The sequence below is a fragment of the Scheffersomyces coipomensis genome (genome assembly GCF_036884675.1).
Source record: "Scheffersomyces coipomensis strain NRRL Y-17651 chromosome Unknown DFJ63scaffold_4, whole genome shotgun sequence".
Lineage (NCBI taxonomy): Eukaryota > Fungi > Ascomycota > Pichiomycetes > Serinales > Debaryomycetaceae > Scheffersomyces > Scheffersomyces coipomensis.
The window spans coordinates 547,595-574,904 of NW_027042895.1; the positions used below are offsets into that span (position 1 = coordinate 547,595).

The following is a 27,310-nucleotide window of genomic DNA, read 5'->3' on the forward strand; positions in this document are numbered from 1 at the left end:
CTTTTTTTTCTCTAATTAGACTAAGTCGATGTGCTTGAGATAGTTCCTTTGTAGTCCCAAATAGGCAATTTTGTTGTAAAATTTTCTACACCAGAAGATTTTTTCGGTGATGTTTAGAAATGACCTACATCTCAATTTACTAAAAAATATTTTTAACTAACTAAAAATATTTTTCGCAGCATGGTGGCATGTATGTATGACATTCGTTTATGTTGATTAAGTATGTATGTCGATAGGTTGCCTGATTGGGCTATGTGAAACTTGTAGATCCTGATATAATAGATTTGTTTCTTTGTCTTTGATTTCCTCGGGTCAAGAAAATTTACGGCAATGTTCCAAAAGGACGGATCAAGAAAGAAAAAGAAAAGTTTTTTGACAGAAACTATGATTGTTACAATTAAATTGATGTATCAAAGTATGTATGTACGGTTTTGAATCATGTATATATACAAGACATTGTTTTAACTAACTAGTTAATTCATTATTGTGGTTGTTTCAAATGATCGTTCGATGTAGAATACTTTTCATAAAAATGAAAAGATTCAAATCCAACTTCAACCATGATTAAAATAATAATAATCCATTCTAACCTAGTACTTTTCTTTTCATTCAATACTCCTAAGAAAGCACGTTGTTCCTCCGTAGCATAATCCAACTTTCGATTCAAAATGGAGATTCTAGATTGGATATCAAGGATTTTCGATACTGAATTATAAATTTTTTCTAAACTTGGTTCACTCCAATATAAATCGGGAGTTTCAATTAATTCACTATATAAATTTAATTTCCCTCTTATTAAAAACAATTCCCCGGTAAGTTTTAAAAAATCAGATTCAGTCATTATAATTTTATTCCCCTTTGATAAGAATTCAGCATTTTTCTTGGTGATTAATAAATGATTTTCAAATTGATTTTCTAAGATGGATAATCTTGTGGATCGAGATAATCCAATGGCGAAAGCTGCTTTATCAAGAATCCGTTTCGAAGGAGTTTGACCTTGAACTACCATGATTTCACCTTGTAAATATGAATTTCCATTATTTAAGGGGAATTGAGGGGGGATTGAATCTAATTCTATCCAATCCATTTCTTCAGATTCAAACTCAGGATAAGTATCTTTAATATAATGATGGAAATATTTATCATTACGATGGAATTGTAAGATTTCTGATTCAGTTAAATTCCATCCTACTACTGTCCCATTTGAAAGTATCATTAAATCTTTATTATTAATTTTGATATTAATAACTTCATCAGGTATAATGACCAGGACATTATCATAACCAATGAATGCCGAAAATAATTTATCTAAATCAATCGATTCACCAAGAGTGACTGATGTAACTATTGATAAATATTTTTCTAAATTTGCTGAAGGATTATCATTTGGATTATTATCATTTAATAAAGATAAGATATAATTAGTTGATTCATTTAAGAAAGTTGGATCTGTTCTTCTTAAGTTTTTTTGAATGGTATTCTTTTTCTTTATGTTTGGTTTAGCTGTGATTGGTTTTAATTTGTTATTAGTAGTTGATAAATTTGAATTAAATCTTGTCGGTATGATGAATGAGGGTGATAAAATATGGGATGAATGATGATGAATATGATTTCTTAAGCCTGATACCAGCAGTCTTAGTAATGATGTAGTTAATCGACTTGGCAGTGACATGTTTGTGAATGGATTATGGAGATGGAGAAGGAGCGATACCACTTATTCAATGATAGGTTGATTCATGATTTTAATATCTGATCATTATCTGTGTGGTTACTCCACGGGTAAAGTTTTGAAATATTTTGAAGATGTGATCACGTTAATTTCATCACGTGACTATATTTTGAAATCAATATTAATTTGTAATATATCCCCACTAAATACTATTAAATGATTAATTTATAATTATATAATTACTTTTAAAGGAATTATTCGATGTACGATCAAGTTAAAAAGTTATATATAAACTTATCATCGATATACGGCATCCGAAATAAAATAATTAGATTGATCTAGAATTGATGAATGAGATGAAGATATGAGATAAGAGAAGGATTAGACCATACTATGACTAATTGGATGAAAGAGTTATGAGTCGAAAGGATAATAATATGATGCAGTTAATTTTGATTTAGCTACCTGTACAAATTCAATGGGTAAGATTACATTTACGATAATGTACAATCGATTGAATAACTAGACATACAAGCAAGTCCCACTCACCCACGATTGACACATTGGAGGAATGGAATTGGAATCCCTTCTTGTTATTGTTGTTGTTGATGCAAGTTCCATTTGTTTGTTATTTTGCAATTACAATATATATATATACCACAAATGATCTGTAGATGCAATATTTTTATTTACATTTTGCCTAATTAGGAAGTGTAATTAATTTGATTGAGGGCGCGCGCCTTTGAGAATAAAAAAAAATAAATTACTTACATGATCAACCCTGACAGAGTCCCTTTTTGAACAGAGTGTTCTAGTATAGATTGATTGATTGGTTGGTTGGTTGGTTGGTTGGTATATGGTACATGATGTGACTAATTAGAAAGTAGATGTCGAATCAAAAGCAATAATAGAAACAAAAACAAAAAAAAAAAACACAGTAGAACAGGTACGGGTACCATACCGTTAAGTCAACTTGGCATTGCCTTCTTTTGTTCCTTAAATTTTGATTCTGGGCCATCATTAAAAATTTACCACCATATAAACGTAACACTAAATTAAAGTGAAGGGAAGTGAAATTAAAATGAAATGAAACCACAAAATCAAAATTTTAATAAGCAGATGGCAGATGGTAATGGGTGGGTGGGTGGTGGTCATCTTTAATAGTTTATTTATTTATTTATTTATGTATTTACCGTTTTAAGAATAGGCTATGGACATCAAATTAATTAAAGATGCTAAATATAAATATTGTTAGTGTTTTCCATATTTTAAGGTAAATAAACTTACCATTATATATATATATATATATATATAGTTAAGCTTGCTAGTTCGTTGCTTATTTGTTTTTCATATCTATCAAGAGTAATCATTGTTACTACTTACTACTTACTACTTACTACTTACTATTTACAGTGTGTGTTCTATTTTTAAAACAATTTTTAAACACGTCTTTTAACACAAAAAAAAAGACTCACTAAACCAAACAAACAAATCAAAATTAAAAATATTTTTCCTAAACTGGATCTCATAAATATTTTTCTATTTCTGGTCAAAAGCTATTTGTTAAATTCATCTTTTACCTGTTTTCTTTCATTAGATTGGTTAATTGATTGTCAATATATCAAATAATCACACCTATCCCATCCATCTATCCAAGTCAAAAGTCAAAGACTTTGAATCATTCCATTCCATTCCTTTCGTTTGTTTTACTAAAGTATTCATTATTTTATTAGACGCTCATTAGAACCTATCCATTCTCATTCCCCATCCCCATCCCTATCCCCCATCATATTAATCATACTCATATAGAATCATGTGTGGTATTTTCGGTTACATCAACTTCTTAGTTGACAAAACAAGAGGTGAAATCATTGATACTCTTATCGATGGTCTTGAAAAATTAGAATATAGAGGTTATGATTCCGCTGGTATCGCTGTTGATGGTGATCATAAAAATGATGCTGCTATTATCGTTAAAACTCCTGGTAAAGTTGAAAATTTAAAAAGAAAAGTTAATGATGAAAAAGTTCCAAGATCAACCGTATTTGATAATCATGTTGGTATTGCTCATACAAGATGGGCAACTCATGGTCCTGCAACTGTTATTAATTCTCATCCTCATAGATCTGATCCAATGGGTGAATTTGTTATAGTTCATAATGGTATTATTTCAAATTATGGAGTTTTAAGAACTTTTTTATTAAAAAAAGGTTTTACATTTGAATCTGATACTGATACTGAAGTTATTGCAAAATTATTTAAACATATTTATGATTCAAATTTAGATGAAGGTTTACATCCTGATTTAAATCAATTAACTAAATTAGTTTTATCAGAATTAGATGGTTCTTATGGTTTATTAGTTAAATCTTCTCATTTCCCAGGTGAAGCTTGTGGTGCAAGAAAAGGTTCTCCATTATTAGTTGGAGTTAAAACTGAAAGAAAATTAAAAGTTGATTTTGTTGATGTTGAATATCCTGAAACTGATACAACTTCTTCAACTATTTCTAATGAAAATTTCTTATTACCACCTGTTAGTCAACAATCAGAATCAAATTTAAGAACTTCTCAATCAAGAGCTTTCTTTTCAGAAGATTCAATTCCAATGCCAATTGAATTTTTTTTTGCATCAGATGCTGCATCAATTATTAAACATACTAAAAAAGTTTTATATTTACAAGATGATGATATTGCTCATATTTTTGATGGTGAATTACATATTCATAGAGCTACTAAAAAGAAAAATGATGAATCAACTACTAGAACTATTGAAACTTTAGAAATGGAATTAAATCAAATTATGAAAGGTCCTTATCAACATTTTATGCAAAAAGAAATTTTTGAACAAACTGAATCAACTTTTAATACTATGAGAGGTAGAGTTGATTTTGAAAATCATAAAATTACTTTAGGAGGTTTAAAATCTTGGTTACCAACTATTAGAAGATGTAGAAGAATTATAATGATTGCTTGTGGTACATCATATCATTCATGTTTAGCTACAAGATCAATTTTTGAAGAATTAACTGATATACCAGTTTCAGTTGAATTAGCATCAGATTTTCTTGATAGAAAATCTCCAGTATTTAGAGATGATACTATTATTTTTGTATCTCAATCTGGTGAAACTGCTGATTCAATTTTAGCTTTACAATATTGTTTAGAAAGAGGTCCATTAACTATTGGAGTAGTTAATACTGTTGGTTCATCAATTTCAAGACAAACTCATTGTGGAGTTCATATTAATGCTGGACCTGAAATTGGGGTTGCTTCTACAAAAGCTTATACATCACAATATATTGCTTTAGTAATGGTTGCATTATCATTATCAAATGATACTATATCAAAAGTTGAAAGACATAAAGAAATTATTGATGGATTACAAAAAATTCCTCAACAAATTGGTCAAGTTTTAAAATTAGAAGATAAAATTAAACAATTATGTAAAAATCAATTAAAAGATAAAAAATCTTTATTATTATTAGGTAGAGGTTTTCAATTTGCTACTGCATTAGAAGGAGCATTAAAAATTAAAGAAATTACTTATACTCATGCTGAAGGTGTTTTAGCTGGTGAATTAAAACATGGAGTTTTAGCATTAGTTGATGAACAATTACCAATTATTGCATTTGCTACAAGAGATTCATTATTTCCAAATGTTATGTCAGCTATTGAACAAGTTACAGCTAGAAAAGGTAAACCAATTTTAGTTTGTAATGAAGGAATTGAAATTTCAAAAGATAAACTTATGACCACTTTAGAAGTTCCAGAAACAGTTGATTGTTTACAAGGATTATTAAATGTTATTCCAGTTCAATTAATAAGTTATTGGTTAGCTGTTGATAGAGGTATTAATGTTGATTTCCCAAGAAATTTAGCTAAATCAGTTACTGTTACTTGATTCTTTTTTTTTATTTTTATTTTACATCTTCTCTATCTTCCCCCATTTTAGTTTTATTTTATATATAATTCAAATTTTTTTTTTTCTTTCTTTACATATTATCAAAGGGTTTTATAAATACACATCAAATATAAAAATATATACATACATATAAACATAATAATAATTAACATAATTTATACATTCAAAAGGTTTGATTAAACAATATATACACAATAAATAATCAAGAATAAATGTAAAGAATATATAACCCCTTTTATTGAGGTTTTTGGGGAGCAGCACAACATGTATAACAACCAATAAAGAAAAAAAATTAACGGGCTCCCTTACCAACTTTCAATCAAGCAAGCAAGACATAAAACCAACAATATTTGACTTGACTTGAGTTTAATTTGACTTGATTTACTTACTTACGTTTGAAATAATCAGAACTACTTAAGAAAGCAGCACTAAAATCAAATACTTTTTCACCCACATCTAAATATTTACCGGAATAATATTTTAAATTTGAATTATTATCAAAGGCATCAAAATCAACCGTTAAGCCTGTACTTCTTTTGAGACCGGCTAAAAAGGCGGAAACCAACACCAAGTCTACACCGTAATGAACTGCTTTTCCAATCTATATGAGAAATGTATATGTGGTTTTAAGTTTTTTATCCTGTGGATCTGGAGTCCTACTTTTTTTTATTGAAGTATCGTCTGGGGGCAAAAAACAAAATGGTTTGGAAAGGAAGGGCAAGGCTGAAACTCCAATGGTAAGGTCAAATTCTTAATTGATTTTGAATTGAAGAGGGGGAATAAACACATAAGCATCACCATCCTCATCGACATACATTCCACTCATCAATGTACCTTACACAATCTTCCATAGAGGACAAACATATCTTAAACTAAAATAATTAAGGTTTGCCTTCACCCCAGCTTTTTTTTTTTCTCCCTCCCACCCCTTATATACATCAAAAATAGGCCTAGAAACAAGATAAAAAGAAATCACATAAATAGGTTAGTCAATGTCTTGAATGGTGTATCTGTCGATGGTATAGATGATATACTTACCATATTTGTTTATAAGTTAATAGTTTTGATAATTGTATGTATAATGTAGATAGTATTTAAAAATGAATCATTCTAATTTTGGTTATTTTGATTTCTATTTATTTATTTATTTACTTTTTAGAGCGATAGGGTAATATACAGGAAATCTCAATTTTTTATTATGGAAAGATTTACCCGGATATTATAACGCCATCCAAACCTCAAAAAAAAAATAACGATGATGAACCAAGATGGTTCCAATCGATACTGATAATATGTAGATGTATTCATCAATTAGTTAAGTCAAATTTGATTAGATGCATGACTGATATCTCATTAGTTATATCTATCTATAGAAGATAATTAAAATACCAAAACATGTGTTGATCATGTTTTTGGTTTTTGTTATGGTTGGAATGATTGGTATCCACATTTGCGATAATTAATGAAGTAGTACCCCCTGTACTTGAATGTATTACCATAGATGCTGTATAAGGTTGAACAAGTACTTTACTGTTCTTGTTTTGCTTATAGGTGTGTTTTTCGTTTGTCTGATTATTTAAGTTTAATTTTTGTGTATAGAGTATTATGATTTAGTGTTGTTAATGCTGGTTGGTTTTAAACAGAGATAAAATATGACATTTCCCAACAATCCCTACCATCAATCAACTATATGTCATTATTATTGTTACTACCGTTGTTAAATGATTTAAATGGTATAATCATTCCCAAAATACCATCATTACGTTTGTGGTTTACTACATCAACAACATCAAAGTATATTCCATACTATCATATCAAACGTATGATTGAAACATACGTCATTTCCTGATCTTCTAAAGTTGATAATCTGAATCTCTTTGCTTTACTTCACCAATAGTGGAGTCAACTAAAGGCGTGTGATAATCATCATCTATCATCATTGTTTGCCTCTCTATTTATTTCTCTTGTCACTCCCTCCTTTTGTAAGCCTTCGTTTTGATATACGTCGAATCAGATTTATCAACTTGGAAGAACAGTATCAATTCGATTCCATTCCTATTTATTATCAAAGATTCTTAAATATGATTAAAACTGGTTACTTTGTTGCTGGGTAAAAGTAATTAACAAAATACATATGTTCCGGGTAACATATTATATTTTGTTAGAAGTATTTCTCAAAGGGAAAAATTATAACTATATGAATATTTTTGGTACGTACGACTAATAATTCATATAATAGATCATTCAATACAGTTGAATAGTTACTTGATAATAGATTTATCAAAGTATATCATTCATATTGAATCAGTATTATCAAAAATAATTGGTTTATCGTACTTATTTTGATTATTGATTCTTTCTTTCTTTTGTTTGTTTGATTGATTTTTTAATTTTTGACTGTCATTTTTAAATAATGTCTGATAAATATAGACCACCACCTTCAGGGCCAAGGTCTCAAAGAAATTATAGTTCATCATATGGTTCATCATCATCATCATATTCAAAGGATACATACAAACCAAGTGGTCCAAGGCGATATAATAACAACAACAACAACAACAACAAAAATGAACGCGATAGTTATAGAACAGATGTCTATAAACCTACACCTTCACCATCACTCGAAGAAGCAGCAGCATCATCATCATCATCATCATCACCATCAACTACTGTTAAACCATTATCAACTCAATCACCCATAAGACCATCAGGTCCATCAAAATATAGAGAACGAGATAATTCAGCTCCAAGTACAGATAGAGATATTGGATCGAAAAGACCCATGATACCTTCTGGACCAAGTAGTTTTAAGAAACAACAAAGAGATTATTCTTCATCGTTTGTGGGTAGAAGGCCAGAAGGTCCAAAAGGGTTTGCACCACCCAAAGGACCAAGAGAATTCCAAAGACCTACTTCAAGTGGTTCAAATAGATATATACCATCATCATCATCTCAATCAATCGAATTACCAAAATTATCGCCATCACAAATTTATTCTATCAAAGTTACTAGATCATCTAAAATATTTGACAAAGTTCAACAAGTTGGAGAAGGTACTTATGGAAAAGTATATAAAGCTAAAAACAATATAACTAATGATTATGTGGCTTTAAAGAAATTAAGATTAGAAACAGAAAGAGAAGGATTTCCTATAACTTCCATTAGAGAAATTAAATTATTACAATCCTGTGATCATCCTAATATTGTTGGATTATTAGAAATGATGGTTGAAAATAATCAAATTTATATGGTGTTTGATTATTTAGATCATGATTTAACTGGTTTATTAACTCATCCTGATCTTAATTTAAAAGAATGTCATCGAAAATTTATATTTAAACAATTAATGGAAGGTTTAAATTATTTACATAAAAAGAGAATCATTCATCGTGATATAAAAGGATCTAATATTTTATTAGATTCAACTGGATACCTTAAAATAGCTGATTTTGGATTGGCAAGAAGCATGAAGATTTTAAATGATGGTGAAAGTCCTGATTATACTAATAGAGTTATAACAATTTGGTATAGACCCCCAGAATTATTATTAGGAGCTACTGATTATGGTACCGAAATTGATATTTGGGGTGTTGGTTGTTTATTAATAGAATTATATTCCAGAAATGCTGCTTTTCAAGGTTATGATGAAGTTAGTCAATTATGTAAGATTTTTAATGTAATGGGTACTCCAACAAAAGAAGATTGGCCTAATATTCATAATTTACCATGGTTTGAGATGTTGAAACCAAAAGTTAATGTGTCATCCAAATTTAATTCCCTTTATAAATCAATCATGAGTCCTCTTGGTTTTGATTTAGCATCTAAATTATTGGCGTTAGATCCAATAGCTAGATTATCTGGTGAGGAAGCTTTAGCCCATAGTTATTTCATTGAAGACCCTCAACCAGAACCATTAACTTTCTTGAAAGATATCAAAGGTGAATGGCATGAATTTGAAACTAAAAAGAGAAGAAGAAAGGAAAGAAAGAGATTACAAGATGAAGCCAAAGCTAAACAACAACAGCTTGCAAGAACAGAAAGTACTGTTGGTGATAATTCAATGAAAACTGATGTTGACAGTGTTTCAGAAACCTTGAAGAAAACTAAAACTGAATCTGAATTCAACAAGGAAGATCCTAATGATATACCTAAATCTGACATTGATACAGGGAAGTCTGAAATAGATGATGGTACCAAATCAGAAATGGAAGTTGATGATGACGAGACAGTATATGCCGTCAAGGAAGTTATTGAGATTGATTAGAGTGATCTCTTATATAGCATGTAAGTATAATAATGTAAGTATTTAATTTTTTTTGGCTTTAAAAATTTGATTTTCTAATTTTGTAAAAGAATTTTTTGCGGCATAATAGTTCTTCTTAACCGCCAATCAAAATAGTCGTCATTAACAATGTTATTATTAGGTTTATCATTATTTTTATCATTAACGTGGGGATTTGAAGTAAATATTGATGGTTTATCTCAATTTGTTCCCGTACCAGAAGTCTTATCAAATATAGTAGTATCAACTACAGATAATAAATATATCAATTCCATTCAAAAAGCCTTCAATTTAGAATTCAGTCAATGTATAGTGAACACAGAGAAGAATAATGAGACTTATCAACATGTTGAACTATTTAATAATGATGAGAAACTTCTACAATGCTCCCTTTTGAATGATGTATATGAAAATTGCCAAGACGCTGGTTTAAAAGATAATAATTTTTGGTTTTTCCAGTTATTAATTGAATCCACATGTAAAGAGGCCAGTGATAATGAAGAAAATTCAAACATTTATCAAGCAAATGGAGAAGCTGAACAGAGTGAAGATTCATTGAAGAAAGAGAGCCTTCGAAAAAGATTACTTGATCCAAGATTTAAAAATATTAATTTTGATGAATATTATAATAAGAATTTACCCAAGGCAATGTCATATGATTGTGGTTTAATGCTGGCATTGAAGACTACTGTTGCTACTGACCCTAAAGTCTTGACAAGGTATACTTCTTCATTCATAGTTGCTGGAGCCATAGAGACTCATCTTACAACCTTGGAATTGATCAAAGTAGTTGGTTTACCACAACCTCTGATGGTGATTGCCAAAAGGGATATTGATGAGATAACATTCAACTATACATCCACCTCTTCGTCAGATGACAAGTTCAACAACAATCAAAACACTTTGTTTCTGACTTTAATATTTACCTTTATCCTTATATATCTCATATTCCAATTATCATTAAATTAAATGATATTTACATAGGATAAATTTATTTGCAATCATTTTCACATTTTTGGTTTGCCGAATTATATACAGGCCGGTCAGTCAAGAATGTCTAACAAAAGAAAAAAGATCCAGAACAGGCAGAAATTTATGGAATTATAATCAGACGGTTTTTTTGTTTTTATATAGAGCAATCGTTTATCTTCAACAACTTTTTTATAAATATATAAATTTTGATATATTCATTCTATTTTCATCTTCATAGTTGTTCACAATTGAAGTGAACACAATAGTTTTCAAAATCATAGGAGAGGAAATTTTTATATTGAGAAAGGAGTTTAGCTAAGCATAGAGAAATTTCAGGTGTGAGTGATCATGGGTTCTTGTACGTCAAAGGATAGCAATGATATAAATACTGCTACCAAACCTTCTAATACCCAAGCAAGACGTAACAATCAGAGAAGTGCATTGCAACAACAGCAACAATCAGGTCTGTCCAATAATATTCAGCATAATCCATCCAGTGATTCGTCTAATGTTCTGGATAAGCAACAATCCAATAACACAAGCACAACTAATGGAACTGCTCAGATAGGAAATGGATCTGCCACCACATCTGCATCTTCTCCACTAGCACTGGCTGCTGCAGGTGGGTCTAATGGAGTAACCTCCATTCAACAACAACTTTCTTCAAATCCAGTATCTGTTGCAGCTGAACAATCACAATCGGATTCTAACGAAATAAAAATCCTATTATTAGGTTCAGGAGAAAGTGGAAAGTCAACTGTTGTGAAACAAATGAAGATATTACATCAAAATGGTTATTCAAAGTCAGAATTACAAGAGTATAAACCATTTGTGTATAAAAATATCTTGGATTGTATCAAAAATGTCATCAATGCTATTATTGATTTACAACCTGAGTTAATTAATAAATCCAACGATAGTAATTTAATCAATGATCAAGAAGTCGAACAAAATGAAGTTGATAGTGTTGAAAAGTACGAAGGTAAAGGTCTCAAAAAGCATGTTCTTGAATATGATGATTTGAACGAAGTCTTAGATTATGACTTTTCCATTGATTCCGAACAAGTGTTTAATCCAGACATTGCCAAAAAAATAAAACAAATCTATAATACCCCAGAAGTGCAATACTTTATAAAGTTTCAGCAAGGTAATTTCTATTTAATTGATTCAACAGATTATTTATTAAGTGATATAGATCGAATCACCAATCCTGATTATTTACCATCCGTTAATGATATTTTAAGAACAAGAAAGAAAACTTCAGGTATTTTTGATTTCAGATTTCAAATGGGAAGAGGATTAAATATTCATATGTATGATGTTGGTGGACAAAGATCAGAACGTAAAAAATGGATCCATTGTTTTGATAATGTTACTTTAATTATCTTTTGTGTGGCTTTATCTGAATATGATCAAACTTTATTAGAAGAAAGTACTCAAAATAGATTAGAAGAGTCATTGGCTTTATTTGATTCAGTGGTTAATTCAAGATGGTTTACCAGAACTTCAGTTGTTTTATTTTTAAATAAAATCGATGTATTTGAGAAAAAATTACCTTATTCTCCATTAAAAGATCATTTCCCTGATTATACTGGTGGTGATAATGTTAATAAAGCTGCCAAATACATCTTATGGAGATTCAATCAAGTCAATAGATCAGGTTTAAACATTTATCCTCATGTCACCCAAGCTACAGATACTTCCAATATTGTTGTCGTTATGGCAAATGTCAGAGAAGCAATTTTAAACAATTCATTATCGGATATTGGAATTTTACCATCTGCTTGAACGAAAGAGGTCAAATCTTCACATATTACATTTCTCCCATTTGCATTTTCATATCAACTTATATTACGACTTTATTTCGATTGCATATTCATATCTCTTGTTCTCATTATTTACGAAACGAAAACTGATTTAGTGACAATTTTTTTTATTTTTATTTATTTTAACAAAAACTTTTATTTTTAACTATAGTGTATGGTATTTGTGTGTTTCTTTCAAAAACAAAAATAATAAAAAAACTATTTATTTATTCAAAACAAATGATGCATGTTATTGTAGATACAAATATACTAAGGCTGTAAGTAAAAAATAATTAATTATACATTATACTATCATATAAATCTATACGAAGCAAGAAATAAATAGTGTGAGTGTGGAATAACCAAACAAATACATGCTGAATCTTTTATTCAGTCTTAGCTTCTTCGCCTGGCTTAGCTCTAACATAACGAAGATTGAAATTAGCAGCTGCATTACCTCTACCTCTTCCACCCCTGGAATTACCCCTTCCTTCAAATGTACCTCTAGAAGATCCTCTACCTCTACCTCTGAATCCACCCCTTCCACGACCTCTACCTCTAGTGTTTGAACTAGATGTATCTTGTGATGCTGATGAGTCTATTTCATCTGCTTTATCTTTCGATTTTTCATCTTCAGCAGCTGATTTTGAACTGATAACTTCTAGTGTTGGTGGTTTGGACTCTTCTCGTGGTTTACTTTCTACGACCTTTTCAACTTTTTGTGGTTTTGGTTTGGTTTCTGATACTGATACAGGTATATCAGATTTAGATGGTTCTGTATTTTCATTGGAGACTTTTTCAACAGCTGGCTTATTAAAAACCTTACTCTTATTTTTGGTAGGAGAATGATTTCTGTATCTGTCACCAGGATAATATGGTTGTCGTTGAGAACGGTATCTCCTATTTTCATCTGTAGTTGGTGGTTGATTATCTGTCGCTGGAGTTGGAGTATCACCATTACTTGACACCGTATTTTCAGATTCAGTGACATTGACCTGCTGATTATTACTGTGATTATTGTTACTGATATTGTTGTTATTTCCGTTGTTATTGTTATTGATGTTATTGCTAGTGTGATAGGGACGTTTATTATAGCTAGTATTGAATGAATTATTATGATTACCCTTGTATGACGAATATTGATTATTGAATCTCTTTTCTTTTGGTGGCACTGGAGTTGCCTTTTGAACTAATTCACTCAAATGCTTTCTGAAGTCTGGTCTTTCTTCATCATCAAAATCGGTGGATGGTTTGGTTGTGATGGGTTTGGATTGAGTTATTTCAACCTTAGAAATGGATTCAGTAGCTTTTTCGATGTCTTTCTTTTTTTGGTCCACTTCCACGGGGGTTTTCTTTGAAACTTCAACCTCTTCATTATGTTTCTGTTCTTTTTTCTCGTCTTCCAATTTAATAACTTCACTTTCTTTTATGGTTAAATCTAATTTCTTTGGTTGGGGTGAACTAGTGGTGTTTATTTTCTTTTTCAATATCACAGGTTTGGAAACTATTGGCTTTGGAGTATGACCTTTAGTTGGAGTGTTTCTTCCTCCTGATCCTGAATTATCATGAGATTGTTCACTAAGCATTTCAGCCATACTCTTTCCTGATCCATTTATGGAATAGGGTGAATTTGTTGGTAATGGAATAGTAGTGGCAGCATGAGCTGGTGTGATTGTTGAAGGTGTTGGATGTGCAATTGCACCTGATGAAGTGTTATGATCAGATATGGTAGGACGTTTCAATATTGAAACAGATGATTTTCTACCATTATCAGTTGATGATCTTCTTGAGCCTGAATTAATGGAAGATCTTCTTAAAGTTGGAGATGCCTTTTCATGAAATTCTTTAATGGTTTGTTCAACATCTGGAGGAAGTTCACCTTCAGGACCTAAAGTTTGAACAGTTGTTTTATTCAAATTGATTAATTTCTTTTCTATTTCTTGTTGACGAGTTAATGTATCTACTGGTTTGGCATCACCAAATGGGTTTGATTTATGCTTATGTTCTTCATGATGTTGTGAATTTTCATGATGTAAAGGAGGTTGATCAAAATGATGTTGTTGAGGGGAAATACCTCGAGGACCTTGACCAGTACCAAACCCACCTGGACCTCTTTGAAAGTTATTTCTGGTGGGAGGATGATATCTTGAACTTGGAGTATCGATTTGAATATTATCAAGTAAAGCCATATGACGAGGTTGATGTTGTTGTTGTTTACTTGCTATGAAATCATCTTGAATTTGTTGAATTTCTTGATCATGCTCTTTATTAAATTGAATACAATATTGAAAATCATTAAAATCGGCCATTTCTACAATCACTCTTCTTGTACCTTTATAGAATAAATCATGCCATTTAACCACTTTTCCTAAATCTTGAAATGAGTTTAATTCAACAAAGGCTACTCTTTTTATGACATGAGTTTCCAATATATTTGAAGAAGGATCAACCACTATTTTTGATTTTTTAAATGTTGTGAATCTACTTTGAAATAAATCAGTAACAAATGCATCATTGGCCGTCACAGGTAAGTTCAATAACTTAACAATATAAGGAGGTCCATTATCACCTGCCATTGAACCACCACCACCTCCTCCTGCACCGCCGCTATGATGGGATGAAAATCCATCATGAGAATAGGATGAATTATAATGGGTTACTCTTTCAATTGGTACTGATATGGAAGCCATATCAATATCATCATCTGCCCAGGAGCCTCCATACGCTAAAAAAGGGGGTAAAGTTAGTATCAACTATCATGAAATGTGGAGATATAAAAGTAAATACGCGACCAAATGGCTTGTCTCGCTATAAAAATACAACCATCAAGTGGTGCAAATAAATACATACATTCATCGTTGAAGAACTCCTGCAAGGTCATCTTCTTAGGTGGGACTAAACAGACTATGTTAGTATCAATCCTCTATCATTATCAGCCTTGTAATTGTAGTAATTGGACCCCCTGTCAAAAAAAAATAAATAATTCAAATATTAAATAAAACGTCTCTGTCTTGATCATTTTAAAAGGTGGTTCAATGCATTCGATTCTGATCAGCACTTACACCCACTACCACAATCACAAGCCATCGATGAATCCAACATAGGGATCCATATAATCCTTATCGTCATGTACATACCCATAATAATCACTAGTATTTATATGATTCTGTTCTAGTCAATTGATATGAGATTGAATTTTAACTTTATAAATATTTATACCAAATTTATTTTTTGTTGTCTATTTCTTATGCTGCTTATTTTTTTTTTTTTGTTCTCTGTTATGTTTGACAATTTTCTTGACGAGTGACGATACTTTTTTGAGTTAATTTCTTACATAGGGCAAAAATCTATCAGGTGATCCCGTGTCACGTGTGCGATATAATAACCATGAAAAGTGCTTCAAACATTTATAAAAGCTTAAAATAATGCCAAGAGTGGAGATGGAGAGATAGAGGTTTGAGACAAAAAGTTTATATATTTTATATTATGATATTTCTTTTTTTTTTTTTTTTCAAGTTATTATTTATAAATCAGTATAACTATCATAAGTCTTTCTCCAATTAGCAAAGAATCCAGTAAAGAATTTGATACCTAATCCAATATCTTTAGTACCAACAGTTGCTCTGATGGAATGCATAGATAATTGAGGGATACCTAAATCAATAGTTCTGGCACCAGTTTGTAATGAGATTGATGGACCAATGGTTCCACCTGATCTTGAATCATTTCTAATTTGGAAATATTGTAATTCATCATTATTGATTTTAGCTAATTCTTCAACCAATGCTAACCCAGTAGAATCTGTTGCCATGTGACCATTTGGATCCAACGCAATTGAAATACCTTTATTTGGTAATGGTTTATGATGTTCTAAATAAACCAGACTGAAATTTGGATTAAATAAATGATTCACATCAGCAGATAAAATAATAGTATTAGCATAAGTTAATCTGATTTGTTCTTGAATATCTGAATTACTTGGATTAAAATAATTGGAAGCTAAAATTCTACTAACTGTCAGTTCAATTAATCCCCCTTTAATACCTTGTCTTGTAGCTGATCCAATTTCTTCATTATCAAATAATCCAACAATAGAAAATCCATCCGATTCTAATAATGAATCAGTATCAGCTTCTAATAATCCATAGATAGCAGCAAATGAACAAACTCTATCATCAACTCTTGGAGCAAAAATAAATTCATTATTCAAACCACCTTTAGTAGCATGATGAACATCATATAATTGTAAATCCCATTGAACAATATCAGAAGCTTTAACTCCAGCAATCTTTGAAATATATCTGATTAAACTAATCGAATGTTTACCGTACAATGGAGATGCTTTTTCTTCTTCAGTTGCTTCGGCTGGTTCTTCAGTAGAAAATCCAACAACAGGAACAGCTTGCGTTTCTTTATTAAATGGTCCAATAGCTGGAGCACCGAAATGAGGAGCTAAAGTTGGAATATGAGCAATTGGATTTGGGGATGAATCAACTAATTTTGGTACAACTTTCCCAGTCTTTGAATCTTTAACTAATAATCTACCACCAACACCTAAATCTCTATCCCACCATACACTTTCTAAAGTCCCACCATATGGAGCAACTCCTAATAATTCATAACCATCAACTTTAGTTTTAGTAGAATTTGGTTTTAAAATAACGGTAAGAGAATCAATATGAGAACCAATAACTCCAACCCCTTTAGAAGCATCCCAATCTTTACCAACCACAAAAGCAATTAATGAAGAACCATTTCTAATGGTGACATATTTACCAGGAGTTAAATCTTCCCATGAATCCTTTTCATTTATAAAAGTGAAACCCTTAGCTTCTAATTTTTCAATGAAATAATTGACGACATGATAAATGGTTGGATTGTTAATAGTGAATGAAATATATTCATCAGCATATTTTTCATAGAATGAATCAGAATATTTCTCAATTGAACTTGCATTGCCACTATTTCTTCTAGTTGAGGCTGGAGTTTCAACTTCTTCATTATCAGATGAGGCAGCACCAGTTACATTGGAGTCAATGGCTTTCCCCAATTGTTCAAATTTCCCAATGGCTTGAGTTAAATTCTCGAGGAATTTTTCTAAATCAGCAGACTTTAAATTAGACATTGTATAGTTAGAAGTGTCCTTTGATGAAATAAGTTATATTAAGTCAATTAGTATATTTTGTCAGCAAAAGGAAACTTATAGTTATTTATATAAAAAGATTGAAATTATCCAGGTATGGCTTCTTCTCAAATGATAAAGTATGGCGGGGGCTCTCATTTAGTTTCTATTTTTGTTTAGTGAGGGCGTTATCGGTGACGTTGTGCCAATTTCGGATGTGGCACCCTAAAAAGTGAGACAGTGAGGGTAAACGACCATTTAATCTTTCCTAATTGGGATTTCGACAAGCACCCTAAAATGGATGTAATTCCACTTCATTGGGGCACATTCAAATATACTATAATACTATTTTAGCGTATATATGTGATATATGTAAATCATCTTGCATTAAACTTCATTATTATTCATACCGTTATCTATTATATCTACAAAAAAAATGGACTGAGTTAAAAAATAACTATGTACAGAGGGGGGAAAGGAAATCAATTAGGTCTTTCAGCTGCAAAAGTAGCTGCAACAATCAATGGTAAAACCATACTAACATCAGCATATACTTTAACTGATTTAGCTTCACTTTTAATCTTACCCCAACTAACAGCTTCATCAGGTCTAGCACCTGCATCAGATCCATCGAATTCTTGACCAGTATTAATATATACCGCATAATCAGCTCCATTTCTCATTAAACAAGCATTACAAATATGATGTTTAATCAAACCACCACCTAGTATAAGCATCCCAGCTCTAGAAGCAGCCATGGACATGGAGTTGATCTTTCTGATATCAGCAACAATATCTAATCTGAATTGTTGTGGAGAAGCTTTAAAAGTATGGAAAAATAACATATCACCAATCGAACCATCAGTAAGAGCAGGACTGAAAATTGGGATTTTATTCTTATGAGCCCAATATAAAACTGAAGTTTCATCATTGATTTCTTTACCTAATCTATCAATTAATCTTGATGGAGTCCAAATAGCTTCTGAATCAGCATTTAATCCTTCTGATCCTAATTTTTTCATAGCATCTTCTTGTTCTTGTAAGATTGTATCTAATACCGGAACTATCCATTCTTCGAATTTACAATAATTATCATTTGGAACTAATAAATTCCCAATTCTATTCATACCTTGATCTCTTAATCCTTTACCTGGTAAACTAAATTCTCCCATATAAGTTGGTGCTAAACATTTAATTAAATCTTCTTCAATACCACCTGCACTAGCTACAATGGCACTCACTTTTTTATGTTGAACTAAGTATCTTAAAGTATCTCTTAACCCAGAAGATATCAAATTAGAAGTGAAACCCATAAAGATTGTAGTCTTTTGAACTCCTTCATCATCAAATTCTCCAGTTCTTTCATGTTCAGGTAAGGAATCCTTATGTTCACCTCTCCAACTTCTCATATCATCAATGATTTCACAAGCCTTACTTAAACTTGAAGCTTGGAACCCCATAGTCTTCATAGATTTGATTAAGTCAACTGCATTCATATTATAAGCATTATCTTTAGAATAATCTATACCTTTAACTTCTTCAAAATCTTCAGGGACCGGTATGGATTGCTTTAACACAGCATCAGATGCTAAATTTGGTAATTTTCCAGATGAACTCATAATGACAACTTCTCTTAGTCTATGATATTCTAACCTCTTTAATAAGTAGAAGATATAATAAGATCTGAATCGGTTGTAAAAAAATTTTCAAATCAGTTTATGATTTTTTTTTCTTTTGCGCATCGTATTGAATTTACTAATTAGGAAATGATGCTGTTGTAGAAATGTGATAGATAGATTTAGAACTACTTCTAAGTGAATGCTTATCAATTACGATATCATACAATCCCATTTTTAGACGGGATAAGGATTAACTGATTATAACGTTTATTTTTGTAATATAAGTATAATTGTATATAAAAGTAGAAATTCAAATTATGAAGAATCAAACATCAAAATATATGGCTGACCAGGAGCTTATGATAATATATGATATTGAAACTGTAAAACTTGAATCTCAATGCAATAAGAAAGGAAAAGGGAGTGGATATGGCGTTGAATTGATGTAGAATATATATGTGTATATGATTGAAGCTGAATGATTAATGAATGTTTTAATTAACTTCTATCCGACACAGTTGGTTCCCAAGATGTGAATTTTGGCTTAGCAGTATTATAAGGAACATAAGCACCAGTAGTATTGGTTAAATTTGGTTTATGCTTTTCTGGTAATGGATAAGCTCTAACTGCAATTGCATCACCAGTTAATTTGTTTGGTGGGGTATTATTACCATACCCTAACCAATAATGCCAAGCTGGCTCAACTTTGGATATATCAATTTGAGTCCATCTATCATTATATTCAACCCATCTTGTTCTCATATGGATTTCTTCTGCATTATCAGTTTCATAATATTTATTACCATAATCATCTTCACCAACTAACCATCCACTCTTGGTATCATTGTGAGTTTGGATTTGCCATAAACCTCTTCTTATACCTGATTTGTATATGTTCTTGATGGTACGAACAATTGAAGTAGACATCTTTGATTATATATTGCTTGCTTAACCAAGGTATTCTATATACTATTGATACAACATTTTTGTTTTTGATTTTTTTTCTCCAAATGTGTGATTGGGCGAATAAAATTAAGAATTAATGTGCACGTGACAAAAATTATGAGAAAAGAAATTCTCGCTACCAAATAGACATAGAATCAATAAAGGATTATCTATTTCAAGTTGATTCTAATACTGGCTAAAATAAGAATTAAAAAGTATACTACAAATAAAACAATGAAATAATGAAGACATTTATTCAAAAAAAAGTTTTTTTTTTTAGTTTTATATATATATATATGGAGAAAGAGAAAGAGAAATAGAATACAAATTAAAAAATAGAGAAAGTTGACCAAAATCAAATATATTGAAACATATGACTCAATTAAAGGATCACCTTGATAAATAGAAATACAAAAAATCAGCAAAAGAAGTATAACAAAACATTAACAAAAAAATGGGTACCAAACTATCACCAGCATGTGTTCATAAATAGTTTGATTCTTAATCTATTAGAGTATTAGCAGCCATCCTAAAGTTTGAATATCCAATTAAGCATCAATTACCAACCAGCAGTTGTCTAAGTCTGTGATTTAGACAATGGTATATCTGTTTGGAGTGGCACCCCAACCGGTACTGTAGTTTTTGTTATCTTTGTTAGCAGATTGAGTTTTAGTAGTTTGTTGTTGAGCAGCCATTGTGAATATATTTGTTTGATGAGGAGAGAAGAAGAGATTTACAAAAAGTTAGAACCATTGCAGGATTCTTCTGTAGTTTATATAGTTGTGTTTTTCAAGTTCCAATTGATAAAATTGTATCTTTACTTTGTTCTGAAAGGCAAATTGTAAAGGTTAATCAAAAGGATTGCTGTAAATAATGGTGTTCCAGAATATCACCAAAAATTTCCTTTTCAAGTCATGACAATGTAAATGCTCAGATTAGTTTCAATTAAGTATCGGTTCCTATTTCGAAATCGGCAGTAGGGTGAATTCTTCCACCTTCTCTTAAGTCACACAGTTGAACTTTGACTAAAGGCCACTATTTCTTTTTTTGAATTTCTCCAACAAGTTACGAGATTTCTCTATTTCATTTTACGAATTTCTTTTTCAACAAGTGGATGTAAGTATCCGAACGGTTATCCATCGGTTATTGCTTACATTGATCAATCTAGTAAGAATAGCGATGCTTTAAGATTCACGATGTTTCAAACTAGTTTTTGAAACAATCACAAACACAAACGCGTGTAAAGTGTGAAAAAAAAAAAAACAGAAATTGAAAATTAAAAATAATAGTTTAGATGCTTACTTTGAAACAATCAAATAGAAGATAGACTAGGGCCCGCCTGAGTAGTTCATAATGCTGGCTGTTGATAATTCTCAGTCGCTTGAAGAAGACTATCAATTGCAGATTAGTAATCTCCAAAAATTAAGATCCGTGTTACAGGCTGTTAAAGTTTCAACCGATAAGATCTATCAAGATATTCATGATGTTACACAAGTTAATAATAAAGAGATATTACAACAATCAAATGACTTAAAGAAGATTCTAGATCAAATATGAATTTGCGATGCAGGTTTATTTGTATCTTTATCTATATACAGAAATGATGCTATTTCCTTTTAATAACTTTTATGGTGGGGAAATGTCTATGATGTCCGGTTGAAATTTGGACTTTATACAGGGTTGATAATGAATTTAAATTCGATTTATTATCATTCAAAATAGCAACGAATTGATCTAATTCCTGTGAATAGCTTTTGACTGTGGATGATAACTGATGGTACCATAATAAAATCTGTTCATTATTGACCCAAAATTCATTAAAGGATTCGTTATTTTCAATTTCATGAATCAATTGTTTATAAAGACCTAGAGTATTGTTCAATTTTAGTTTCACTTGAGTTAATATTTGTTTGGTATTATCGAAATTGGAATTATCAAACTTTAAAGAATTCTTGTATTCAGCAAAGCTTGGTAAGTTTGGTACACCAATGCTTGACCATGGTTTTAATCTTAATTTAAAAATTAATTCATCTTTGAAAACTGGAATCAATCTGAATGACGACAATACAATTAAATAGCATGAAACACTTTCTAATAATTCCTTTAAAGCCGACCAACCATTCAAGAGATACTCATGATTAAATCTTTGAATCTTAATAAGTTTAGGTAAAACTTCTTGATTATTAATTTGATTCTGAAGTTTTAATTGTTCCTTCTTTGGACCAGCCTTTAATTTTTTAATCTTTTTGGGAAATCCCTTTTCAATATAAGTGATCTTTTGATTGATATTACTAGTTAATCTTGTATTGACTAATTCAATTAATAAATTTAATAAATAAGTCGAAAACCAATAAATCACATAAATTTCAAAATCTTGATAGATATCAAGCGCAATTCCATTCATAGCTAAATCAATCATTAAATTCAACTTAGTATAGTAAATAAATGTACTTATAGGCAAAGTTGGCACTCCCTCTGATATTTCTTCTCCGATTTTAAACGTAGAATAAACTTCAAATTCAAAGGCTTCCCATGAAACTTGTAATGTATCCCATAATAAGAGCGCTTTAGATGTTAATTGTTGTTGACGGCAAGGATTTTGAGCGTAGATGGTTAAATTGTGATATCCAGAATTTTCAAGGTCTTGTAAAAGTGGTTCAATTCTTTCGAGAATTGACTTATTAATATCAGGTTGTTGTAACAGTTTTAAAATCATGATGTTACCACCCACAATCGACTCAATTTCTTCAATAACATACGTCAGCAAATTCACATTTGGGGATCCAAACATTGATTTATCATCTCGAATGATATATAATTGAAACACTCCTCTTGCCATGACGTTGAAATTCTCAATATTATAACTAATATCATATTTCAAAAAGTTTTGTAATTGTTGATGGTTGGTTAATGCATTTGATGACTTGAAATAACTCAATATATTATTGAATAATCTAGAAAGACTATTCCAACTATCTTCCCATGAGATTTCATAAATTTCACTAGGTATATTCTTATTATCTAAATCCAATTGAATAAAGGTAGAAAATGATCCAGAAGGAGGTTGATGCGTATTGTCTTGCACTTTCAAAACATTTATAATCTGTTTTGCTTTTAAAAGGAATTCCACTAAGTGTAAGTTATCTTCAGTTGGTTCTGTTAAATTGACTTTATGATTTAATATAGTTACGATCTTTAATAAGTATTTTGATAAATTTAATTGAGAGATTAAAATATCAGACTTATCTTGAAGATTTAAGGTTAAAATCCATTCCAGACATTGATCAATTTGTTCTATGACTATCTCCTCGTCTACTTCAGTTAAAAAATCAAGATTCATGTTTCTCGTATTGATATCTTCTTCTTCATATAAAACATTTACACCGATTGTGATACATATTCCAATGAATTTAGTTATGGCAATGGAAAATATTTTCAATACTTTGTGAACTAATTGATATTCGACATCATCATCAAGGCTTTGATTTTTATCTTGCATTTCTTTGGTTTCGAAGAATCGAAGATTTTTAAATGAACATTGATCTAATAAATTTTTTGATCCTTGATTTCTGGTAAATGTATAATTTTCTAATAAGGTTTGAATGTAACGACAACTCAATACCGTAACAGGCAATGAACTATTATTAAGCCAACTCATTAACAATTGGAATAGTTTATTTTGAATCGAAATAACATTATCAATCAGTTGTTTGTCATTGGTATTGAATGAAAGATCACTTGGCTGTAACTTTATTAACGCAGTATCTAACCGGGGATTAAGAACTTCAATGGCTCTTGTTCCCTCTAACAAATTGAAATAATCTGATTTGACCACCTGATGATCAGTTATAAGTGATAATGAATTGAATAAATCATTGGTAATATCTATATATTGATCATCGATAATATCATCTTCGTGATCTTCCAGTATCGTATGTTTCTTGTCGATGTCCTCGATATTCAAAGGATCTAAAATAGAACTATGTTAGTAAAACAGTTTACTGGAGATTACTGCACATTTTTCAGACTTTAACATACCCAACGATATCATTACTGGTGATACTAATAATGAATATTAAGATAATAGGTTGTAAAATCAAAAGTCTCTTATTTTTTTTTCATTGACTTAGAAATAATTTACGACAACATTTTGTCGCAAAATTTTGATGATAGTGTCGCGACATAAGTATAATCTTAAAGTCTTTTGACGTATTTTGCGGCTTGTAATTAAAAAGTAGTAATAATTACAAGTCATAATTGCTAATTCTACGTGATGAAATATGAACTGATTCAATGCTTGGTTTTCGAACTAAGTCGCGGTATAGCTCTTTATAAAAATATGACTTCAAGAATAAAAGAGATTTGATTGAAATCATGATGTAATCAAAACAAACGAAAATAATCAAAACGAAAGTATATCAAGGACGTGTTAAAGGTAACGTTAATCATGTTTAACTTTAAAGTTTGATCATTCGAAATGTTTCTAATCTAGACTCAAATCGATTATAAATTAAAAATAGAAATGATCCCAAACGGCCTTTCTCTTTACAATGAGGGATAATTGCAATAGGTTTTAGAAAGATTTGAGGAACATGTTGCAATAGAATGAAACGGCGTAATAGCTATTTTCCAATGTGTAAATATATCAATAGAATTTATAATTTTATATAGGTAAAACGGGTAAAGTTCGAGATGTATGACCTTTAACCTATTTTAAACTGCAAATTTATATTTAGAGATAAGATATTTTTTTACCAAAAAAAACGTTTTTTTTATTTGTCAGCACTAAGGCATTCCGAGGGCTAACGATTTGGAACCGGTGGACTTTTTTAGCATGCGCGTAAAAGGAAATCAAAAATCAAAAATCAAGAAAAAAAATAAGAGGCTGATATTACAGTTTGACAACAGAGTGGGGATTTATGTCGCACCTCTAGAATCAGAAAGTCGCAACATTATCAGGACCTCTTTCTCATCAGGATCAAGGTTTGAAGGTAGTGGAACACACAAAAAATTGCAAAAGCCGGATTATCAAATCCCTTAACTATGGTATAACCATCTCTATCAGAAACATATAGTATATACGTATATATTTGTAAAAAATTTCAGTAATAAATAGTTGATGAATATTAAATAGTAGAAGATACTCATAGTAGGATAATTCAATTATAGAAACTTTGGAATTGACACGATATTCATAATTATCTGTGAATTAATAAGTGAAAGAGATCGGATGTACTACAGAAACTAAGTAAAAAAACTGAATTTGGTTACAGTGGGGGAGCTCATCTTTTACAAAGAATGTAGATATAAAATACCCTAAGGATAATCTCAGAAAGTTAGAAAAGAGTTAGGGGATACTAGAAACTTCTTGTCAAAGTTTCGCAACAGAGGTTTAAAAGTGAATTTTTGCAAATTTTAGTAAATATTCTTCGGATATCAATTAATGTTCTTATTGGTGATAATCAAATCTGTCCATCTATTATACAAATGTTGCTATAAATGCTTTTCATTGGGAAAAATTGTATTAACCGTAGTAAAGTCAACCCATTAACTAAACTTTAGTACATATTGATCTCATACCATCAACAGTCAACTTCATTCACTACCCACCTATGCAAAATCATCTTGAACAACTTATACAAATATGTTTTATTATTCAAATCCAACGGTAAATGCGGCAGTGAGTGATTGAACTGTATCGATCCATGCATATCGTTATCCCTTTTTCAAAGTAAACTTTCTTTTTCTTTAGATCCTTGAATGTCAATGAAAGGGTATTAAGAAAAAGGGCTAGATCAAGTAGTGGGTAAATATTAGCGAACACGAGTTCCCTAAATAGCCTAAACAATAGAAATTTCACAAAATGTAGAAATGGATGGTAAACATAAATTTCAAATTTTAAGATCAAAAGGAAATCAAAACAGGCAGTGCATTTTGAAATGTTTATGAGAGATTTTGTTTTATTGCTTTTCATTCCCTACTGTATGGCAATTAATTCCATTTTTGAAAGGATTGTACTATGTTGATTCTTAATTTCATTAACAAGATACAATTATGGCGTGATGCATTTTATAATGGCAAAAAAATAGTCAAACACCTGTTGGCAGACTCATAAAACCATTATCTTCATTATGCATTCATGAAAAAAACTTTATACTCAGAATTGAAGTACATACACCTAATTAGGTTGGTTTTTAATTTGAGTTCTAATATTTGACCATTTTATCTAACCAAATAAACAGAGTTTACGCAGCAATATTTTTTTGCCAGTACATATTGACAATGGCGCAAAAAAATATATGTGAAGTCTAAATGACAGCACTGCATATAAATTGTAAAATAAATTATTTCGCGTTTAGATTTCAAATCTTAAAATGATAGAATTACGAACATTTTGATAGGAAAAAAGATAGACCAAACAGTTAACAATGGCTTTCAAGATTAGGTCGAACCAGTTCAATCTAGTTAAGTAAATGCCTCAATTTTCAAGTGTGTTCATAATTGATGGCGAAAGAATTATCTAAATACTTTAAAAGATGATTCTTCTTCTTTTTAGTTCACAATCACTTGTTTTACAATTCATATGATGGAATCAGTACGTATTATAGAGCTTTAATAACTACAAATATCCTGATAACTATGGTATGTAGTGGATTTGTTTTGACTTTTATAGAGGCGGTTAAAATGTAAAGATACAATGTTCAGTTTAAAAGTTCAATCTTGCATTGGTGTATGCAGCCAACAAAGAAAAAGAATCAATAGGTTGCATATTTAAAGAAGCCGAATAATTGAGATATTTTTAATAAAATATTAGTCTTGCATAAAAAATAATTTGAACTATTATAAACAAGTTATTAATATCCCAAAACAGTCGAATTATTTCCTAAACTGGAAAATCATAAACGTGACAAACTTCTTATGGATTTCTTCTAATTTTTTTCTTTTAACCAACGATTCATACATTATTCAAGTTA

General features: G+C 30.5%; 11 protein-coding genes across 11 annotated transcripts; 4 read left to right on the plus strand and 7 right to left on the minus strand. All coding sequences in view use genetic code 12, as the record gives it.

Moving 5' to 3' along the window:
• Positions 1-481: 481 nt before the first annotated feature.
• Positions 482-1,672, minus strand: DFJ63DRAFT_335582 (uncharacterized protein; the record flags this gene model as incomplete). The annotated part of the gene is made up of 1 exon (XM_064908232.1): positions 482-1,672. One exon carries the CDS (start codon positions 1,670-1,672, stop codon positions 482-484), a length of 1,191 nt encoding a protein of 396 aa, XP_064761599.1.
• A 1,369-nt stretch (positions 1,673-3,041) lies between these two features.
• GFA1 (glutamine--fructose-6-phosphate transaminase (isomerizing)) lies at positions 3,042-5,726 on the plus strand. The gene has a single exon (XM_064907020.1). The coding sequence runs from the start codon at positions 3,483-3,485 to the stop codon at positions 5,568-5,570; it is 2,088 nt and encodes a 695-aa protein (XP_064761600.1). The 5' UTR covers positions 3,042-3,482; the 3' UTR covers positions 5,571-5,726.
• DFJ63DRAFT_341911 (uncharacterized protein) lies at positions 5,727-6,748 on the minus strand. Its single transcript, XM_064908733.1, has 3 exons — positions 6,630-6,748; positions 6,379-6,567; positions 5,727-6,192 (listed from the first exon to the last, which is right to left on the minus strand). The coding sequence occupies exons 2-3, from the start codon at positions 6,415-6,417 to the stop codon at positions 5,977-5,979; spliced, it is 255 nt and encodes an 84-aa protein (XP_064761601.1). The 5' UTR covers positions 6,418-6,567; positions 6,630-6,748; the 3' UTR covers positions 5,727-5,976.
• Positions 6,749-8,004: 1,256 nt separating this feature from the next.
• On the plus strand, positions 8,005-9,855 carry DFJ63DRAFT_313393 (cyclin-dependent serine/threonine protein kinase; the record flags this gene model as incomplete). The annotated part of the gene is made up of 1 exon (XM_064906164.1): positions 8,005-9,855. One exon carries the CDS (start codon positions 8,005-8,007, stop codon positions 9,853-9,855), a length of 1,851 nt encoding a protein of 616 aa, XP_064761602.1.
• Positions 9,856-10,002: 147 nt separating this feature from the next.
• On the plus strand, positions 10,003-10,842 carry DFJ63DRAFT_313394 (uncharacterized protein; the record flags this gene model as incomplete). Its single annotated transcript, XM_064906165.1, has 1 exon — positions 10,003-10,842. One exon carries the CDS (start codon positions 10,003-10,005, stop codon positions 10,840-10,842), a length of 840 nt encoding a protein of 279 aa, XP_064761603.1.
• On the plus strand, positions 10,812-12,884 carry GPA2 (guanine nucleotide-binding protein subunit alpha). Its single transcript, XM_064903550.1, has one exon. It carries the CDS (start codon positions 11,194-11,196, stop codon positions 12,631-12,633), a length of 1,440 nt encoding a protein of 479 aa, XP_064761604.1. The 5' UTR covers positions 10,812-11,193; the 3' UTR covers positions 12,634-12,884.
• A 1-nt stretch (position 12,885) lies between these two features.
• Positions 12,886-15,852, minus strand: DFJ63DRAFT_151499 (uncharacterized protein). The gene is made up of 2 exons (XM_064903549.1): positions 15,501-15,852; positions 12,886-15,375 (listed from the first exon to the last, which is right to left on the minus strand). The coding sequence occupies exons 1-2, from the start codon at positions 15,529-15,531 to the stop codon at positions 13,037-13,039; spliced, it is 2,370 nt and encodes a 789-aa protein (XP_064761605.1). The 5' UTR covers positions 15,532-15,852; the 3' UTR covers positions 12,886-13,036.
• A 321-nt stretch (positions 15,853-16,173) lies between these two features.
• LAP41 (metalloaminopeptidase) lies at positions 16,174-17,775 on the minus strand (the record flags this gene model as incomplete). Its single annotated transcript, XM_064905077.1, has 1 exon — positions 16,174-17,775. The coding sequence occupies one exon, from the start codon at positions 17,773-17,775 to the stop codon at positions 16,174-16,176; it is 1,602 nt and encodes a 533-aa protein (XP_064761606.1).
• Positions 17,776-18,014: 239 nt separating this feature from the next.
• DFJ63DRAFT_151449 (deoxyhypusine synthase) lies at positions 18,015-19,640 on the minus strand. Its single transcript, XM_064903548.1, has one exon. It carries the CDS (start codon positions 19,389-19,391, stop codon positions 18,255-18,257), a length of 1,137 nt encoding a protein of 378 aa, XP_064761607.1. The 5' UTR covers positions 19,392-19,640; the 3' UTR covers positions 18,015-18,254.
• On the minus strand, positions 19,641-20,391 carry DFJ63DRAFT_151448 (uncharacterized protein). Its single transcript, XM_064903547.1, has one exon. It carries the CDS (start codon positions 20,316-20,318, stop codon positions 19,890-19,892), a length of 429 nt encoding a protein of 142 aa, XP_064761608.1. The 5' UTR covers positions 20,319-20,391; the 3' UTR covers positions 19,641-19,889.
• Positions 20,392-21,942: 1,551 nt separating this feature from the next.
• On the minus strand, positions 21,943-24,355 carry DFJ63DRAFT_335592 (uncharacterized protein; the record flags this gene model as incomplete). Its single annotated transcript, XM_064908233.1, has 2 exons — positions 21,943-24,305; positions 24,349-24,355. The coding sequence occupies 2 exons, from the start codon at positions 24,353-24,355 to the stop codon at positions 21,943-21,945; spliced, it is 2,370 nt and encodes a 789-aa protein (XP_064761609.1).
• Positions 24,356-27,310: the final 2,955 nt, after the last annotated feature.